At 40.5% G+C, this 21,030-nt stretch overlaps 2 protein-coding genes across 12 annotated transcripts in view; one reads left to right on the top strand and one right to left on the bottom strand.

The window, feature by feature from the left end:
• The window catches only part of HMBOX1 (homeobox containing 1), a 182,794-nt gene extending 178,475 nt beyond the window's left edge, over positions 1–4,319 (bottom strand). For 8 of the 9 annotated variants that reach the window (XM_059071360.2, XM_059071354.2, XM_059071355.2 and 5 more), the window contains exon 1: positions 4,001–4,310. The gene's annotated coding sequence lies outside the window, so the exon portion shown is untranslated. Of the gene's footprint in view, positions 1–4,000 lie in introns of all 9 variants that reach the window. The other variant, XM_067039997.1, reaches the window with a different exon arrangement.
• A 154-nt stretch (positions 4,320–4,473) lies between these two features.
• The window catches only part of INTS9 (integrator complex subunit 9), a 110,284-nt gene continuing 93,727 nt past the window's right edge, over positions 4,474–21,030 (top strand). Inside the window, exon 1 of one of the 3 annotated variants that reach the window (XM_059071337.2) lies at positions 4,474–4,809. In XM_059071337.2, the coding sequence (XP_058927320.1) occupies positions 4,801–4,809 (9 nt within the window). In that variant the 5' untranslated portion in view covers positions 4,474–4,800. The remainder of the gene's footprint in view (positions 4,810–21,030) is intronic. The other 2 variants (XM_067039992.1, XM_059071338.2) reach the window with 2 other exon arrangements.

Genomic DNA, 21,030 nt, shown 5'->3' with positions numbered 1-21,030 from the left:
TATGGGTTGCATGCCTGATAGATATACACCACTATCATATAAAAACAAACATAAAAGTGCTTTATATATGTGAGTGCATATGTGAATGTATATACATGACACTTTAGACAAGCTGTGATTTCCACTCATTAACAACTTTTTTTATAAAGTTCTACTAAATTAAGACGTAAAAGCCAACAGTTAAGAAAATAATCTAACCATACAGCAAAGGGAGCTGTAAAATTAATTCTGGAAGCCAAAAAAACCCTAAATAAAGCAGGTACACAAAACAAACCCAACCTATTTTCACTGAGCATTTTTAAGTTTACCTATAAATGTTAACATTTTTTAAAAGTTGAGGAGTATACCAACTTTCATTTATGAAAAATGACACCCTAGGATAAATTTCTAATTCCCAAGAGAAATAAGTGAAGTTTAAAGATCTGCATACAGGGCTTCCCTGGTGGCGCAGTGGTTGAGGGTCCGCCTGCCGATGCAGGGGACGCGGGTTCGTGCCCTGGTCCGGGAAGATCCCACATGCCGCGGAGCGGCTGGGCCCGTGGGCCACGGCCCGCTGAGCCTGCGCGTCCGGAGCCTGTGCTCTGCAACGGGAGGGGCCACAGCGGTGAGAGGCCCGCGTACCGCAAAAAAAAAAAAAAAAAAAAAAAAGATCTGCATACAAAAATAATAGAAGAGCTGCAAAGAAATGAATCAAAAAAGCAAACATGGTTTTACAGGAAACATGGAAGCTATCTGAAACCTTAAAAGAGGAATGGACTTATTATCAATATAACAAACAAAAGATCCAAAATGAACAAATTAAGCATAAATACTCCCCATGTGTTTAACTTCTTCTGAAACAAGCAATGCCATACCAATCAATGCTTGCCACAAATATTGCCATAAATTGGTCACTTCTATCTTTTTAAATGATGAAACAATGAAAGGTTTGTTGCAACATATTTATAACTTACCAATACTGAGCTATTAAGTTTCTATTAGTGATGCTTCCACTAAGGAATTGTGCTAAAAAGACTGAAATCTATTCATACAGCAGTGAAAACTGAAGCCTCACTAAAGACATTCAATATAAAGCTGACCCCTAAAGGTTCCTTGATGCACGTTTGCAACCACAGTATTCACAGTATGCAGTACACTAGCAACAGATTGGTTAAAAACAGTTTGGATTTTCAACCTCCCAATACAGGCAACATTTTTAGAAGCAATCACATTAAATAAACATGTCTTTCACAGTTACGGGATTAAATTTTAAGCTTGACAGGCACCAATGCCCTGATTTTCTACTTTTTTTGTAAACCATTTGACTTCCACATGCTGAGAACGTATTATGCTTTAACCTGCAGTAAAGGCTTTACAACATTTTAATGCTCTGTGCCTAAAATGCAACAGAAGCACCCCACCCCATCGAATGCAAGGAATATATCTGGTTTCAACCAAACCACTAGTCAGAAAAAGTTTAATGAACGCCTTTCCCAGTAAGTAACTTTGCATTTCCGTAGAGGAAAACAAACAAAAAGAAAATCTGAGGTGAGGGTGGGTGGAAGATAAAATCTTCTTATATTTTAATATTTTTCCAACTCTTAACAAACATTTTAGTTTTTTCATTTCTAAAATAATTATTGAACATTTTAAAACACTATGTATGTCTAATAGAATATCTTTCAGCAGAAAAACACTATTATGTAGCTACACAGGATTTTTCTCCAGTTTTTGCAAAGTAATATTTCAGGCTAAAATAGAAGGTTAAAACAAATAATTATGGAAATCCTAGTCTATAGCAAACTGAAACCTCAACTTTGTATCAACATATTGTATGTTCTAAATTCGAGATTTAGAAAACACATCAATTTTTTTTTCTATTCAGGTTAATCTAAATATATATGCTACCTCATGTTTATAGACAGCTTATCTGTGTGAATGACCAACTGCAGAAATTTCAAATCAAAGGTTATAAAACATACCATAAAATTACACACTGTGTGACTTTCAGTTTTTATGATATCTAAGATCCTTTACTGATAGGTTCAAGAATTGGTAAGTTTGGATATGTAAATATGTAAATACATTAAATATGTAAATATATTAAATTCTCAGCAGTCGAAAGAGAAATTATGCCAAATCCTTTAGTTATTTAAAAGTCCATTACACTAAAAATCTGTGACAAAAGAATGGTTATTGAAAAACATATTTCAGAGCGAAAGAAGTACAAATTATATTATCTTAAATCTCCTGGTGTAATGTTTTTAAATATTAAAGACTGTGAGAAACAAGAGATGTTGCAATCCTCTTTCCTTTATAACTCCAACTGAAACGCGGAAGAAAAAAAAAAATCAGAATTCAAATTTGCCAAACTTGACTTATACACATAATTCAACTAGAGCTATCTTAGTTGTGCAATTTTAAAGTAAGTTTAATGCAAAGCACTGCAATCTTGATGTGATAATTACCTGTGGAAGAAATGCAAAATAAAAACAAATGCAGTTCCTTTTCATGGAATGATGCATTTTACAGCAAAACCACTAAAAGCACAACCACGTAACACTAACTAAATAAACAGGCACAGGAGGCTGCATGTCCATCCAGGAAGAGAAATGTACCACGCCAAGAAAGAAAGGAAAGAAGGAGGGAAGGAAGGCAGACAGGCAGGCGGGCGGGCAGACAGGCAGGCGGGCGGGCGGGCGGGCGGGCGGGCAGGCAGGCAGGGAGAAAAGACAGAGGTTTCTATACCTGCAGGATCCCAGAGAAATGAACTAGTCACATCACTCTCTCCTATAACGATACGTAGGGTTTTTTAAAGCTCCAGGGTAAATAAAAACAGCAACCACTGTATACCACCATTCAACTTTCCATAGTACAGTATCTTTAATGCCAACTGCATTCTCCCCTTCACTCACCCAGTGTTTCCTCTCTCTTCCATACCAGCTTTCAGACAAATGCGAGACAGAACAGGGTGGGGTAGAAGAAAAATACAAGCAGCGCCTTTCCGCTACTCCCCCCGCACCTCCAACAATTTCCAACAGTTCTTCCTACTACGAAAATAAGTCGCCCTATCTCAGGATACACAACAGTCATTCTGTGTCTTCAGTAGAAACACAGAGACGCGTACACATGGCAGCACTCCCGAAGCCCCACCCCCAAGCCCCCGAATCTTAAGTACTGTTTAATCTATTGAACGCCAAGACCACAGCGAGATCCCTCCACCTACTGTTTCGGGGTGAGGGTGGGTGGAGGACTCCTTTCAAAGTAGCCCCAACAGTGTAACCAAAACACGGTTCCGGAATAAAATATTAAGAACACTTTTCCTTTCCCACCTAGCTGCCGACTTCAGGATGCAAAAAGCCATCTCCACACCCCCGCATCTCTCCAGAGCTCCTGCCCGGAGTTTGGGGTGGAGATGCGTCCCGGGAGGCGGGGAGGAGTGTGAGCGGGCGATGGGACACAAACGAGTCGCTCACCGCGGCCACCCTGCGCCGCGTCGCCAGCCCAGAGGTCCAGGACCCGCACCTCGCGCACGCCTCTCCGCCCAGGCCCAGCTAAAAGCTCCGACTCCGGCTCTCGAACTTCCTCTCCGGAGTCATTTATTCAAGGCGAACACATCACCCAAGTACACGTCACCCAGTTTCAAACACAGTTCTGCACCCCAAACAAACCCACACACCTCAAATTCCCCTCACAGTTTCCCAAACTCCAAACAAGAGACCCCACCTCCAGGATTCAAACCTTCCGCCCATCGGGGAGGCAACCAGGAGGAAAGAGTTGAGGAGCAACCGACGCCTTTCCATTACCGCCCCCACAAACTGCCCCACCCCAGACCCTGCGTCCGGGTCGCCCCCATCCGAAGCCCCCCGCTTTCTCCCTCCTCTCACTCGGGCCGCTTAAGAGACCCATCCCCAGCCCACTCACTTTCTCCCCCAAACCCCTCCAAAAAAAAAAAAAAGTGAAGAGAAAGAAGTGAGGAAAGAGACTTGAGGTAGTCCGGCTTCCAAACCGCTCGACTCACCTCAGAATCCTTGCAGAGTTCTCTCCGCCCGGCACAGCCCCCTCCCCAACGTCCCGGTACGAAGGGCTGAGGTAGGGAGGAGGGGAAAGCGGGAGGGGGAGGGGTGTCTTCCGCGTGGGGCGCCCGTCGGGAGGGGACTGGGGAGGGGTTGAGGCCGGCGCAGGAAGAGGAGAAGGGGGAGGGGAGGCCCCTATCTCCCAGTCTCCCCCTGAAAACCTCCCTTGTCTCAATCACATCAGACTGACTGTCTTTGTCTGGCTGACAACCGCCATATTGATATCAACAGCCCCGCTCCCACCTGCTGCCGCCTGGCGGCCCTGGGAGTTGTAGTTCCTGCCTCCCTTGAGTAAACGCGCCGGAGCGGGCGTCCGGAGGCCCCAGAGAACTACAGCTCCCGGCAAGTCCCGCGCCTATCCGCCTTCCCACAGGGAGGCGGGGAAAGGGGCGCCAAAGCCGTAGGGACTACACATCCCAGAATACCATGGATCCCGGGCCCAGAAGGGGGACATGATATCATGCTGGGGTGGAGAGGGAGGATGAATTGGCGGCCGGGATGAATTTGAGCTGACGGAAGGAGGTATTCTGAGAGGAAAGGGAGGAAAAGGAAAGACGACCACAGTTCCCATGATGCACGGAGAGATGACTACATTTCCCATGATGCAGCGGGGGGGCGGTGCGTAGGGAAGAAAGACTGCATGTCCCGCGATGCTCTCGGCCGGCGGGTGGAGGAGACTGAACCGGAAGACGCTTTCTGGGTCCGAGGAGTGGAGTGACTGGTATTGAACAGCCAAAAGTCCAATATGAAGCTGGTGAGTCTCTGCTCTTAGGTCAGAGGGCATATCCTTTTGGACTTCGTCGTTTCCACCTTGGGAAGGGAACCGTCGCGGAGGAGGGGTGTCAGGGACTAGAAAGTGGGGTGGGCTAAGGAAAGCTACTGTTTGTTGCTGAGGAGTTTGAATTCCACCTCCCACCCCCGACCCCCCGTAACTGCCTGGTCTTATTCATTCCTTGACGGGCCCCTTTGGTTAGTTAAGAGATTGACTCTGTCACCTTTCTTCACATACAAACTAACATTGGGCTTAATGAACCAGGTTTGACTTGTTTCTCAGGTGCCACGTGAGTGTTATAATGGGTTAATTTCTTTCCACGCGATTGGCACTTGATTAGCGTTTCTTCCTACGGTTGTTGAGAAGGCTTTGGTTAACATATGAACAGAGTTTAGAAAGACTGGGCAGAGCTTAATCTCTTATTAAATTTTCCGTTATAGACTCCTAACTGCTCTTGCTGCTCAGAGAAGGACGAGGTCAGGGTGTGATCTTGGAGGATTTGAATCTTAAACCCTGTGTAAGATGGGCTGAAAGGAAGTGTTAAGGCGTTCCCGTCTAGAGCTGTAAGGGACTGCGTGAGCCAAGGTTAGATGGAGCATGCCAGGATACTTGGAAAAGTCTTTGCATCACAAAACTCAAACACTTGGCTTATAGGAAAGCTTCTCAGGCCTTTATTTTGAGCCATTTTACTCTGTGCACACAGATTTAACTAGTTTACTCCAACTGTATGGGATTAGTAATAGCATAATTAGAGTAGAGAAGCAGGTGTGAGATGCTGTTTCTCAACCTTTTAAAATTCATGTACCTGCAGCCAAGTGTTGTCAGGCTTTACTTTCTGTAGTTTTTGTAGAAAAACAAAACGTTTCTTTTCTTAATTATTTGAGCATGCTTTTGCAAAGTGCACGCATACGTACACACACACGCTACAGGCATATATACTCTGCACAGTGTCAGCTGTTTTCTGAGAAGTCAGAGAAAGTATTAAAAGTGGATTCAGCTCCAAAACTGTCTCTATCTACAGCTGTTTAGGTAAGGAGAAGGGCACAGATCAGTAAACCTTGAGAGTACCAATTTGCTCCTGGGTCAGTTTTGGAAACATTTAAAAATGCAGAATTGAAAGTCACCACCGTTGCTCTAAAGAAGCATGTAATCTAATGAAGAAGATACAAAAGTAATGAAAAACTTATAATTTACTGTGTTCATGTTCAGGGTTTGGGAATTGAGAGGATAATGAGGGTGCCTGGGGAGTGTGAGACAGCTCCTTGGAAAGGTGACTCTTTAACTGATAAGAAGGGTGGGTAGGCTAGGACCTTCTTGAAGAGCGTTCAGTTTATAGAAGCAACAGAGCTTGGCACCAGAATGGTTGAAACACAGACCATGTTCCCTCAATAAAAGATAAATCACAATTGGTGTGCTTGGTGTAAAGGCAGGCAAGTGGGAAACAGTTTTTTCCCATAACAACTCATTTGATGAGGGTATCAGAGAGTTAGGGTTTAGTTTACATATACTTTGGTTTGCTTGTAAACTCTTGCTTATTTTATTTAGAGATGTGAAAACGTGGAAAAAAGTAGAAACTCACATTTTTTTCCTTTAAGAACCATAAAATGCCTCAGAGGAAGAGGAAGTATTCTGTCTATACTCCCTCCCTCTTTACTTGTCATCCACGTAGTACATAACTAAAAGTCATTTGGTAGTTGATGATTTATAATGCAGAATATCTTTCAGCACAGCAAAGTGGTTTCAAAAACATCAGCACATTAGCACTCAGTAAGTTAGACTTCTTTTTTGTCATGCCTCCCATAGAGTTGGAATAAATCCTCCATGGCCTAAAAATTTTAACTTTGTGTACTGCATCAGAAATATGTAGTAAGCCGTATTTTGTATTTATATCATGAAACACAGAAATAAATTTTATCAAGCACATTCTTGTTTTGGAGTTGATGGCTTCTCCAAATATCCATCCCACGCACAATCTATGATCACATCTTGTTGATTCTGAGGTTCTTGAACTGGTCTGTGTCTCTCCAGTCCCACTAATATTCCCTTTATACGGGCTCTTTTCACTTGACACTTGGAGTTCAACAAGGCCTTCTAACTGGTCTCCCTGCACTCAGTCTCAACACCCTCCAATCCATTCTCTGCCTGGCATCCCAGAAGTTGCTTGAAATTGCAGAGTTCCCTAAAACCCCTCAGTAGCTTCCTTTGCCCTCAGGATAAAGTCTTACAATTCTTGACTTACCTCCCAGCTTCTCTAGCCCTCCTCTCCCTTGATCTCCTTTTTCCAATTATATTGCATGTCTTCCAGTTCCTTGAACTCCCCCTGCTCTCTATTTTTTAATTAATTAATTAATTTCGGCTGCACCAGGTCTTAGTTGCAGCACGCGGGATCTTTAGTTGCAGCATGTGGGATCTAGTTCCCTGGCCAGGGATCGAACCCGGGCCCCCTGCATTGGGAGTGCAGGGTCTTAGCCACTGTGCCACCAGGGAAGTGCCCCCCACCCCACTCTCTTTTGCCTCTGGGACTTGAAATCTGTTCCATTGCCTCCACCTCTTTTTTGCCTGACTTATTTCTTCATATATTTCAGATCTCTGTTTAAATAGCACTTCTTCAAGGTTTCCTTGAATTAAGTACCCCTGTTATGTGCTTCCATGGCACATTTCCTTTTTTATGGCACTTGTAATTATTGGCTTTATGTCTGTCCTCCCTCTTGTGGACTCTTGAATTCCCAGGGCCCGACGCATTGTGTGATGCCACTAAATAGTAGTAGAATAAATAATTCCTGAAAGATTGTCAAGGTCCGTTAATATTCTTGAGAAAAGATTAAGGGGTGAAGTCAAAACATTACAATAAGCAATAACCATTGGAGCGAACAAGAATGATTGCTGCCTTTTATGGAGCACTTACTGTGTGCCATGCATTGTGCTAGGGAGGTTCTTGCTATTTAGTGTCACATTTTGTCCTTTGATCTAGATGATAGTGTTCCCATTTTATAGAAGAAAAACTGAGCCTTCAGGAGATGAAGTGGCTCGCAGTTACACAGATGAAAAGAGTGGTAGACCCAGGATCTGAACCCAAGATTCCTTCCTCCAGAGTCTGTTGCTTAATGAGGGCAGGGACTCTGGCGCTTTGCACAGGGACCAGCACATGCTGGGTTATCTCTCACAAAAACGAAGCCAGAGTGCAGACTGAGAGAAAGTTCATTCAAGGATATTTTCTAAATTAGCTTTAAATCTGAGTTTGGCTGAATTAAGATCTTAAGAAAGATTATTGGTAAAAAATTAAACTCTGAGGACTTCCTTGATCATCTAAAGGGCTCCATATCAGAGCATACCAGTTGAGTGCCCGGGTTGGTGTCTATACTACCTAATTTAGCCTCTGTGATGCCATTTATCGTTCTCTAACCCTACCCATCACTGTCTTGGTGGCTTTTTACACACCCAAAGGAAGACGCTGGATGCCAATATACTGTAATCCTTGGATAGCTCCTTCTTAGATACCAACTCAAAGGATTTTAATGACTGTCTATAATATCAGGCAGCTTTATTTAAGGAAAATTAATTGGCACCTTCAGTTAATCAGAATAATTTTGAAAGGAACAGGAAAATTAGAAACGTGTCCTCTAAATTAGCACATTTTAGAGCATGTTCTGCTTTTAGTATAGATTGAGCCTAATTGGGTGCACCCTCACGGCCAAATTCAACAAAGGGTAGAAACTAGAATTCACCCGGGTCTTTAACAAAAGACCATGAGCCAAAGTAAAAAAATTTTTAAATACCGAATACATTGACAGAAATTGAATTTGAAACATCATGGCCAGGAATTTAGTCATTAAAGTAGATGAAGGTTAAAATGAGTAAAATGATGAGAAGCAGTTCAACAATGCGTCGTGTGTCATACATCCTATAGATAGTTCCAGTGATGGAGAGAATCTTCTAGTTTATTCAGTCAACAAAGCTTTTATTATGCAACCACAGTATACCTCTGGCATTCAGAGTTTTAATACTTTCCATTCTATTTCATTTGACCCCAAAGATTGATGACAGGGAATTATTTGTAATTTTGCTGAGGCACAAATTTGAATGTGCCTTTAAAATGAATGACAATCCTTAGTGAATGAGCCTGATTGCCTCAGAATCCAGGGCTCTCTGCAGTTCTTGTGGCCCACTTGTTAAAGGTCTGAAAGAAAGGTCACTTAAACGCTTGTTACGTTATACTTTTTTAATTTGATGGAGGAAACTATATGCTGTAGTTTTATTTACAAATTTAAAGCCTCAAGAAGGCCTTGAGGTATATTCTTTGGTTGTCTATGCTCCTCTATGAAAATGCTGTTTCATTACTACTGGCTTTGAGGGGCGGCGGGGAGGCTCAAACTTTTAACTCACCATGTCTCTCAGGAGAACAGATGGAGCAAAGCAGTGGATTCATGGGCCGCTTCCAGCGGAGGACAAGTAAAGCACCAAGTGGATTGTAGATTATAAAGAATATATTGGCTTGAAAGGGGCTTGAAAGGGGCAAATCCTGCTCCAAGGTCAGTTTAACAAATCATGAGAAAGGGGTGTGGTTAATCCTCACCTTGGATCTGAGTGCGATGAATTCTTCCTGCAATTTTCAGACTTACAGAATCCTTTCAGCTTCTTAGGCTTTGGATCAGGAACAGAAAATTTCTTGCTGTAAATTACAAACACTCACAGTTTTACCAGGACTTAATTCACCTATTTCAGTACAATTGTTAAAATGTCAACCTGATTTCACTATCTTTTCTGTGTTTCTCTTTGCTGGTTGATTAGAGTGCCCTCATGTGTCTTTATGATTTAATATCATTTCAAGTTTTAGAAAGGTCACGTTTTATCATCACCACCTCAGCGTGATAGGTTTTTTCCCCTTTAGAATGCTTTCCTCAAACTCTGAAAAGTGACATAAGGCCAAATCACATACATTGTTCAGTAGTGCTCTCAGATGAAACCGGCTATTTTAGTCTTGGGCATTTCAAAGTCCTAATGGTTACCCTGAAGATTAAATCTTTTATACTTAAGGCAAAAAATGTATATAACAAGGTTTTTTTCAGTAACAGTTGACTTGAAAAGAAAATTTTATATTTGCATGTAATGCATAGAGTCTGACGTACGGTACAAGCATGACAGCATTGCCGTTGCCTGTGACTGCGGTAGCACATTAGTTTTGTGACTGGCTTACTCTGCGTACTCAATCCCTCTGCCATGTGCTCTGATGATCCGCAAAGTGTACTTGAAGGACAAGGGCCAACAGTGCATCGTGGCCACAGGACGCAGTAACGCCTAGCGTTCCGAATGGAAAGTTGTCTCCTGGCTGGCTGAATAGCAGCAGAGGTCCGGGGGTAAGCTGCTCTTCAGTCATCACCATCCATTTATTCATTCAACAGGTCTTCCTGAACACCTGCCCCTTCTGTGCTATGCATGACCCAAGGTACGATGTATATTCCAGTGAAGAAAACAGACTTACTCTCTGCCTTTCACGCCTTCAGGCTGGAACGTGAAGTCCAGCGGGCTTACTGTGCAGTTCACACAGTATTACAGTGAACTTTCTGATGCAGTGATACTGTTGGGCCCTGGCTCAAGTAGTTTTGAATATAATGGTTCAAAATGTATTTAATTGTCTCTTAGAAGATGCCTTCTTAAAATTGTAACAGACATGGCCAATTTGCCCACTGGTTTACCATTGTACCAGTAATGTATGTGAATACGTTTCCCCACTCTTGCCAGGGATGCCATCTGTTTCTTTACTCTTACTATGTGTCTTACTAATGTAACCATCTTCTTTCATCAATCCTCACACCCTCTTGTCTCTTAGACTTCGGCTATATTTAGTAAAAGGTCCTCACAGTAGTGATGTATGGATGTGGGAAAATGTACCAAAAAGAGGAGCAGATTTCTTCAGATAAAAAAGTGGTGCCGTGAGAATCTTTAAAAGGAATTTTTCAAAGAACCTCTGGTGTTGCTTTGAAAATGCTGATGCGTGGGAGCAGTAGTTGTTATTATAAGTATTATAGGGTCTGGCAGATTGGAGAGGCAGCTGGGTCAAGTGTGTGTAAATGGCAGAGGAGACCCCCGTGCCCCCCAGAAGGGAAAGGGATGAATGAGCGGTGAGATGAAGCTACGAGTTGGCATATCAGGAAGGGCTAAGTCAGAAGGGCAGCTGTCAGAAATTGCGGAGATCCTGAGAAAAGGCAAGGATGCTAACAGAAGATGAAGGGGAATAGGAAAGACTGTAGGAGAAAGGAGTTAGCTTGAAAGCCCCAAGGGGCTTGGTGATCAAGACTAAACTATGGTGGGAATTTTACTGTGAGGAAAACAGGAAGTTTAAATTGCCCCTGATTGACCATATATCTGAAGGAAATGCCCTAAGGGTCTAAAACATTTTAATTTATTGGAAGCACAGTTGAATGAACTTTAGCTCTCCCAAGGATAGATAATCAGATAGATGGTGTTCCAGAAAGCCATTCTTTAATAGGAATTGTAAAACTAACACCCTTTTTGCCCTTAAGGTGCAGTTTATTTTTCATCACTCATGCTTATGAATGGGGGGGGGGGGGACCGTGAATAATAAAAGGTCTTGCATAATCTATTCTTCAGATTTATGGCCTAAGCAGAGATTGGATTTTCCTAAATATAGTATTTCTGCATTTTTCTATTCCAGTAAAATAGAGAAAGGCATAATCAGATGTTCTCATTTAATAAGGCTTCCTTCTCATGTTTTTTCAGTGTATGAAAGTACAGGTAAACAAGAAGTAGTATTAATAATGTAAAGGATATTATAATTGTTACTTTTTTTTTGCGGTACGCGGGCCTCTCACTGTTGTGGCCTCTCCCGTTGCGGAGCACAGGCTCCGGACGCGCAGGCTCAGCGGCCACGGCTCACGGGCCCAGCCGCTCCGCAGCATGTGGGATCCTCCCGGACCGGGGCACGAACCCGTGTCCCCTGCATCGGCAGGTGGACCCTCAACCACTGCGCCACTAGGGAAGCCCCTTTACATTTTTAAAATAGCTTTATTGAGGTATAATTAACATACCACAAAACTCATAACATTTAAAAGGTACATTGCAGTGACTTTTAGTAAATGTACAGAGTTATACAACAATCACCACAATCCAGTTTTAGAATGTTTTCATTACTCCAGAAGGATCCCTTGTGCCCATTAGCAATCCCCATACCTACCTCCAGGCCCAGGCAACCACTAATCTTCTGTCTTGTAGATTTGCCCTTTCTGGTCATTTCATATGAATTGATTCATGCAATATGCAGTCTTCTGTGTCTGACTTTTCATTTAGCATAATGGTTTTGAGGTTCATCCATGTTGTAGCATGTATTGCTCAGTCATATTCTATATGAATATGTCACATTTTGTTTATCCAGGTGACATCTGGATTGTTTCCACTTTGGGGCTAGTAATATTGTGTGGACATAAGTTTTTATTTCTGATTTCTCCATGTTTTCATTTCTTTGTCTTTCATGATTACGCTGGCTAGAACCAATACAGTATTGAATAGAAGTGGTGCAAGCAATGACGCCAGTCTTTTTTCCCCTTCCCAATCTTAGGGAGAAAGCATTCAGTCTTTCACCACTGAATACAATATGAGCTGTAGGTTTTTCATAGTTGCCCTTTATAAAGTTGATGATGTTTCCTTCTATTCCTGGTTTGTTGACCATTTTTATCATGAATGGGTCTTGGATTTTATCAAATGCTTTTCCTTTGTGTATCAAGATGATCATATGGTTTTTGCCCTTTATTATATTAATAAGTATATTAACTTAGTTGGATTTTTAATGTTAAATCAATCTTGCATTCCAGGCATAATTCCTAGTTGGTCATGATGTAGAATCCTTTGTAGATATTGCTGGATTTAGTTTGCTGATATTTTGTTGACGATTTTTGCATATATATATATATATTCATGAGAGAAATTGGTCTGTAGTTTTCTTATGATGTCTTTGTCTGGCTTTCGTATCAGTAATATTGTTCTCACAGAATGATCTGGGAAATGTTCTCTCCTCTATATTCCAGAAGAGCATGTGTGAAGAATTGGTATTTCTCTTTAAATGTTTGATAGAATTCATCAGTGAAGCCATCTGGGCTTGGGCTTTTCTGGGAGGATTTTTAAATGACTTAAGTCAATTTCTTTACCTGCTATGGGTCTCTTCAGATTTTCTCTTTGTGCATTACATTTTTTTAAAAATTGTGATAAAATATACACAACATAAAATTTACTATTTTAACCACTTTGAAGCGTACAGTCCATTGACATTACGTTCACATTGTTGTGCAGCCATCACTACCATCCATTTCCACACATCACTTAGCATAATGTCCTCAAGGTTCATCCATGTTGTAGCCTGTGTCAAAATTCCGTTCCTTTTTAAGGCTGAATAATATTCTGTTGTATACTGCATATGTTTTATACATTCATCTGTCAATAGACACTTGGGTTGTTTCCACCTTTTGGTTGTTGTGACTAAAGCTGCTGTGAAGCCGGATGTACAAAAATCTGTTCAAGTCTCTGCTTTCAAATTTTTTTGGTACACACCCAGAGGTTGAATTGCTGGATCATACAGTAATTCTAATGTAATTTTCTGAGGAACCAACATACTGTTTTCCGTTTTTTTACATTCCCACCAGCGATGAACAGGGGTTCTGATTTCTCCACATCTTCACCGCTCGTCAACACTTGTCATTTTATCTTTGTTCGTTTAGGTAACAGCTATCCTAATGGGTGTGAAGTAGTATCTCAGTAAGGTTTTGATTTACATTTCCCTAATCATTGGTGATGTTGAGCATCTTTTTGTGTTTCTTAAAATAGGTAATACATGCACATTGTTTAATTTTTTAAAAAATCTGTACACAGGTTTTAAAAAAAAGAGAGAGAGAAGATCCTGTGCCACCTTTATCTTCCTCCCCAAGAGCAATCTCAGTTGTCAGTTTCTGGTGGATCCTTCAGAGATATTCCGTGGAAATATACACATGTGTGTAATTTCCATCCCTTTTTTGTTTTTTACATAAATGGTGAGATACTGCCCACACTAGTCTTGCATATTCCTTTTTCTTTTTTAAGTTAGAAATGCATCTTAGAGATCATTTCATGTCAACATTTAGAACAGCTTCATTTTATAAAACACAGCATATCCACACCTAATTGAGTCTGCATTTAACAAGATCCTGGGTCATTTGCTTTCAGTGTTACTTTCATTCTAAACAATGAAATAGTTTCAGTACTCCTTTCAAAAAAAAATTTTTTTTTTAATATTTGTAACAGACACTTTGTCTTTTCATTGTCTAAAGGAGGAGTTTAGAATCATGGATGTTAGGCTGGAAGGTAGTGTTCTCCTTCCTCCACATACATCCCTCCCAACTATTTGAGTATCATTCATTGTTACTTAAAGTTTAGGGCATGGTTTTTGTTGCTAATATAATACATAACATGTGAAATTAGTATCAGCACGGCTCAAAAATATGTTCGAACTATTGCTAGAAAAAAAGTCAGTTGCACAGTGTTATTTAGGTATACTATAATTTATCTAACCAAACCTTCCTCTGTGAGCATGAGGTTTTGTTTCCAGTCTTTAGCAATTAGAAATCACGTCACATAGATCATCTCTTTTGTGAGCATTTTTGTAAGTATATCTGTAGGATATATGTCAAAGGGCATAGGCATTTTTTATTTCATTTTATTGCCAAAATGCCCCCATCGTGACTTAGCAGATTACACTCTTGCCAGCAGCATATCCCAACTCACCACTACAGTGTTATCATCAAGCTGTCTTATTTTTTTCTCCTGGGAAAGTGAAAAAAATGATATGTCATTATACTTTTTTATGTTATTTTTCTCTCATTATGTATAAGACGTGGAACATCTTTTCATATGTGTAGAAAAGCACCTATATTTCCATTTCCTTTTCATCTCTCTTCTCCCCTACTTGATCTATTAATACTACACTGCTAAACTATTTTACCTTCTGTAGCTCTAGAGTGTATTTTAATATCTTGTAGTACTTGCTCCCACTCATTGTTCCTCACTTCAGAATTTTCCAGACTACTCTCCTTTATTTTTCATATAAAATTTAGAATTATTAGTTTCCAATAAAATCCTTTTCATATTTTGCTTGGAATCAGGTTAAATTTACAAAATTTAAGGATAGAATTGACATTTCCTTCAACATATCGAGTCTATCTAAGAACAAGAAGTGTCCTTACCTTTATTTAAACCTTTTTTAAAGCATATCTTTTTGGTTGTTACTGTAATTGAAATCTTTTCCTACATTGTTTACTTATAAGAAGGGTATTTCTTTTTTGCATTCTCTACACAGCCCTATGCTGAACTTTCTTATTTTAATATCTAGTAGTCTTTCCATTTAATTCTCTTAGGTTTTTAGGTGTATAACTTTGCAGATAATTTTTTTAACCTCATTTTTTTTTCCTGTGGTGTAATTACATTGCCTTATACTTCCAGAATAGTTTGGAACAGGAGTGGTGGTCGTAGACATCTGTGTTCTATTTCTGATGTGAGTGGACATGATGCTTGAACTCAACACGGCACTGTTATATTGACTTCTGGCTTGAAATTTTTGTATATTTTAATTTATATACTACAACTGCTTTCTTGCTCCAAAATTTTCTAGTCACTAAAAAAAGTGAGATTGTTTCACATAGCCCAACAGTAAGTTATTTTCTAAGAGGAAGATCTATTTGTGTTGTATTGTTTGTTCTAGGCAGTTAATTATATCTTGCAAGCCATTTCCAGAGTTTTGAGAAAACAGTGGTTTTTATAACTTGAAGTCTTAGGTGGTACGTAGCAGACTTGTAGAAGTAAAAGACTTCTATGACCTTAAAGGAAAATTGCAAGGTTTCCTTGGAAAACAGAACAGCCAGAAATAGTTTCTCTCTTTTTGTACTTAAGAGACAGGCCTGATAAAGGCAAGAGATGTAAACAAATTGTCTGTTAAAATAAACATAATTACCACACCAAAAAAAAAAAGAAAAAAATCTGTAGAAACAAAAAGGAATTCAGAGCCCTAGGCAGTGGCTTATTTATTTTGAACTGTATTTGAGTCAAGCTTCATAGATCCAATAGGAAGAAACTGTTGATGAATAACTGTGTGATAGTTAAAACTAACAAATAAGAGAAGCCGTATCAAAAATCCATCGTTTGGCTCTAATTGTATAGCCAATGAATGTTATTAAATGCCTATCTGGTACAAAACCTACTCGGTGCTGTGGAGCAAACTAAAGATGAGTAAGACATAGACCGTACCTCTCAGTAACTCACTATTCAGCAAACCATAGGTAAGTGTATTGTGTATACTATTGATGTGTGTGACTGAGTGTATGTGGTTTTAGTAACAGACTGTGATAAAGGCAATAGTAAAATCAGGATTATGAAAGATGAATTCCAACCAGAGAATCAAGGTTTCCTAGAGAAGTCAAATTTGAGCTGGCCTTGGAAAGTACCTTGGCTGACAAATACATCGGAGGAGGAACATGATGGTCTTATTCCAGGTAGATGGAACAGTTACATTTAGAAGGATGTGGATTATATTCATAGTTCCTACCCTCTTCCCTGCCACCACCCCCCCACAAAATAGTAATAATGATAGTAGGAGTGAGAGGAAACTTTGAGAGGTGATGGATACGTTTATAAACTTGATGGTGGTGATGGTTTCATGGATATATACTTATCCCCAAACTCAGCAACTTATTTACATTAAATACATACATCTTTTCACATGTCAGTCACACTTCAATAGAGTGGTTTTTAAAAAGATTTGGAAGTGAGGTGTTCAGTTTTCCCGTAATGTGCATATGCACTTCATATGTTTTTTGCTCTGTAGCAGTGTGTACAAAAATAGACACATTTCTGTCTTCTCACATTCTCCTAATTCATTACTTTAGAATATCAACATTTTTATTATATGTGTGTTGTTAACATCTGAAAGGTTTGTACCTGTGATTGGAGCTCTACCTCACTGCAGTTGGGACCTTGCTGAGTGTATTAGGAACGAAAGTTAGAAAGGTAGATTGAAGCCACAGTGGTGGACTTGGAATATAAGACTTAGCAGTTTGAGAAGTAAAATAATAAGGATTTTTTTTTAAGAAAAAGTTTCAGGGAAGTTTAAGAATTTTAAACACCTAGAGCCTTTAAATTCATCCCTTCTGAAATCTAGGACAAAGGAGTTAGAAGAACTGTATTTTACACACTTAAAAACTTCGGAATGTGAAATCAAAAAGTATGATTCATTGCAGTTATAGAAAATATTTTTAAAAGTGAAATATAATCAAAACGAGAAGCATTAGGGAGCTTAGCAAATGCATCAAAGTAAATCAAAGTCAGAATTACCTACTTAGGACAAGATTTTTCTAAGCACCTTACAAGGACCTCATAAACAGTAACAGAATTAATAAATACATCAAAAAGTGAAAGGGACCCAGAGAATCTGTGGGACCAGTTGTTGGGCGCCATGTAAGAAGAGTGCCCAGATAGGAAAAAGGAGAGAACAGACACCCTCATTGATTCCATGGCGTTCACCTTTACTGAGAAAGAGTTGGGGAGCCCCATTCCTGCAGACCTGCTAAATGCGTAGAATATTCTTGGTCACATCAACAGGTTGAGTAGAGAGAAACCACTAGAAAATGTGATGCTGTCCTCAGGGTATTTTGTAAATAACATTTTCAGATAGTAAAACTAACATAAATTTCAAGTGTGACTGCAGTTTGATGAATTTTTATCTAGTTACGCATCTGAGTGTGTTCTCTTTCGTGTCTGGCTTCTATAACTCAACATTTTGTTGACCTGAAAGTTTTGAAGGATGAAATTGTTGCCTTGTTGGTTAAACTGTGTCACCCAACTATACATAGCAACCTGGTGGAGGACTGGCAAAGTGCCTGTGGGATTACCATCTCCTTGGAGTGTTCTTGGGGGGACCCTGAAATATTCAGCCTGGCAAAACCTATTTCTGGGCTAGGCAAGCCGCCGCCATTCAATGGGAGATGTCAGCTGAGACAACATGGTTTCTTTTATAAGGAAATCCATCCGACTAAACTGTCAGAGTTCTTCAAAAGGACTAAATAAAAGAAAACTTGTTTCTTTAATTCACTTGAACTTTTAGAATGCTTTTCTCAAAATAAAAATAGATCTATTATAGAACCAATACATACTCATAAATTTTTTTCTGAATATAATGGAAATATATGAAGAAGAAAACAAAAATCACCTGTAATCTCACCATCTAGAGTAATCACTGTGTAACATTTTGGTATGTAATCTCCTATGATGGATGTGTGCGCCGATATCCTTTAGTCGCTGTAAGGCTATAAATCTGTTAGGATCAGATTCAGCTCTGAGTGATAAGAAGCTTGAAGTAACCATGGCGTAACAGTTTAGATGTTTGTTTCTCTCTTAGAAAGGAAGTCCGGGGGTAAAGAGTACAGGTCTGTGACCATTAGAGACCCAGGGTCTCCTGCTAGCTTGCTGCCCCACCATCTTCAATATATGCCTTACTGTTCATGATCCAATGTGAGTTGACCCGCTCAGGCCATCAGATCCTTTTTCTAGTCAGCAGGAAGGAGGAAGGGACAGGGAAAGGCATGCCCCTTCCCTCTGATTATTTCTCAGAGTTGCACACACAGACTTCAATATATTCTTTTTGGCCAGAATTTAGTTACATGACTACATTTCGTTGCAAGAGAGACTGGGAAATCTCTGTTCCAGGTGGCCATAATTCCAGCTGAGATTTGGGGTTCTCCTGTGAAAGGGCAAAGGGGAATACAGATAATGAGACAACTTTCTGTTACAAGCCTTTCCATTTTGAATGTTCGTGAGCTCATTTTGAATCTTTTTTATAGTATTACGTTGTATGGGTTTATTCTGCTTTTGAACACTTTGGTTTCCATTCCCTACTATCCCACACAGTACTGGAGAGAACATTTTTATTTACATTTTTTTGCACTCATCTGGGTGTTTGCTTCGTGTCAACTCCTTAAGTAAAATTGCTATATAGACACATTTTAAATTTTGATTCAGTATTGCTCTTCAGATGCTCTTTCCTTTTCACTCAACAGAGGTAAATGAGAGTTTACATTTCCCCACATCCTCATGATCAGTTTCTTTATCCTGTGCTAGTGTGCGGAGAGAGCATTTTCTCTCAGCGTAGAGAGACAGCCAACAATGTTTGTTCCCAAGCCAACCCCTGTTTTCCCTCCCTCACCCTTAATATTTACTGTCAACACTCCCACCCTTCGTGAGCTTCTATTGGGGGCGGGGGGAGGGTTGCTTTTTATGACGACTCTCTCCTTCTTTACTCATTTTCATGGAAAGCCAAGTCAGAGGACAGGATAAGCAAGAGGGAACAGCCATAAGTGTTAGTTACCCAGCTGTGGGTGATGTTTAGCCAGGCTCCAACCAGAAAGTGGCTTCTCTGTGTTCACCATGCATGCTGGAGATTTGCTGCTCAAGTGGAAAATTATCCCTCTATTTTATCCAGCTGTGTAGTCAGTGTGACAGTGAGTGCGACTGGCACCTTTAACAGCTCTCCTGCAAGATAGAATCAAGAGACAAAGTAGAAGAAAGTGAAAGATTACCAAATAAAATTGAAACGTATTTATAGAAATCTCTGAGTGTTGGAGAGCCTGGCCCAAAATTCTTAGCAGGGGTAATAGTTCCAAATTAGGCAGATTTGGCTCAGTGGAAGCCGGTTTAACTCAGGATGCTGTGATATCAGGCAGGGATTCTCCACAGTGTGCTTTCCCCTTCCCTGCCACACTTCTTATACACCCTGTTAGGGCATGGCGTGTCTCCTAGCAAGCTATAGTTATCGATGGCGGTATACTCAGGTGTGTAGGTGCAGAGAAAAGTTCACAAGCCTTGGAAAAGCTTGGTTCCTCATTTTTAAAAGAGGTATTTGGACTAGATTATCTTAGAATTCCTTCCATCTTATAAATCATGTAATTTCTTATTTGCATAGAGCTAGTTGTAAAAGAACACAGTGGCATAGATACATCTTGACTGGTTACATAAAAGACCATGGGCTTCCCTGGTGGCGCAGTGGTTGAGAGTCTGCCTGCCGATGCAGGGGACACGGGTTTGTGCCCCGGTCTGGGAGGATCCCGCGTGCCGCGGAGCAGCTGGGCCCGTGAGTCATGGCCGCTGGGCCTGCGTGTCCGGCTCTGCAACGGGAGAGGCCACAACAGTGAGAGGTCTGCATACCGCAGAAAAAAGACCAAAGAGTTTTGGTTGACCCAGTGAAATGATAGAATAATGAGAGACAATATTTTTGTGTTAAAAGAGAGCTTAGAAATAATCTAGTCGGGACTTCCCTGGCGGTCCAGTGGTTAAGAATCTGCGCTTCCACTGCAGGGGTAACAGATTCTATCCCTGGTCAGGGAACTAAGATCCCACATGACCCATGGTGCAGTGAAAGAAAGAAAGGAAGGAAGGAAAGGAGGGAGGGAGGGAGGGAGAAGGGTGGGAGGAAGGAAAGAAAGAGAGAGAGAGAAAGAAAGAGAGGGAAAGAAAGAGAAAGGAAGGAAGGGAAAGGAAAGGAAGGAGAGAGAGGGGGGAGGGAGGAGGGAGGGGGAGAGAGAGAGAAAGAAAGAGAGAAAGAGGAAGAATCTACTCAAGTCTCTTCAGAGACTTCAAATTTCTTCAGAAGAAATTTGAGGCCCAAAAAATTTAGGGATTCATTTGGATTAACACTAATTTAGAGGCAGAGTTAGAACTAATGCTTTATGACTAGGTTAAAGTAGATGTTGGATGCTATGGTGTACAGCTCAGCAGTAAGATCTGACTCTGGTTTATTTAAGCTAAAAATAAATTTTCACTTTGGAAAACAGTTGGGTAGTTTCTTAAAAGGTTAAACATATATAACCTAGCAATTCCACTCTTAAATATTTACCCAAGGGAAATGAAATTGTATGCCTCTACAAAAATCTGTATGTGAATATTTATGGCAGCTTTATTCATAATTGTCAAAAACTGAAAACAACAACCCAAATGTCCATCAGCTTGTGGATGTTATCAATAAGCGTCTATGGTACATCCATACAATGGAATACTTCTTATCAATTAAAAAAAAAAGTGGGCTATTGATATACGCAACAACAAGGATGACTCTCAAAAGCATTATACTGGTAATGTTCGAGATTTCCAGTTGCTCTGCATCCTTGCCAGCACTTGTCAGTC

The sequence above is a fragment of the Kogia breviceps genome, chromosome 8 (genome assembly GCF_026419965.1).
Source record: "Kogia breviceps isolate mKogBre1 chromosome 8, mKogBre1 haplotype 1, whole genome shotgun sequence".
Taxonomy (NCBI): domain Eukaryota; kingdom Metazoa; phylum Chordata; class Mammalia; order Artiodactyla; family Physeteridae; genus Kogia; species Kogia breviceps.
Note: the sequence above shows the minus strand (reverse complement) of the source record. Positions and strands in the feature narration are given on the sequence as shown.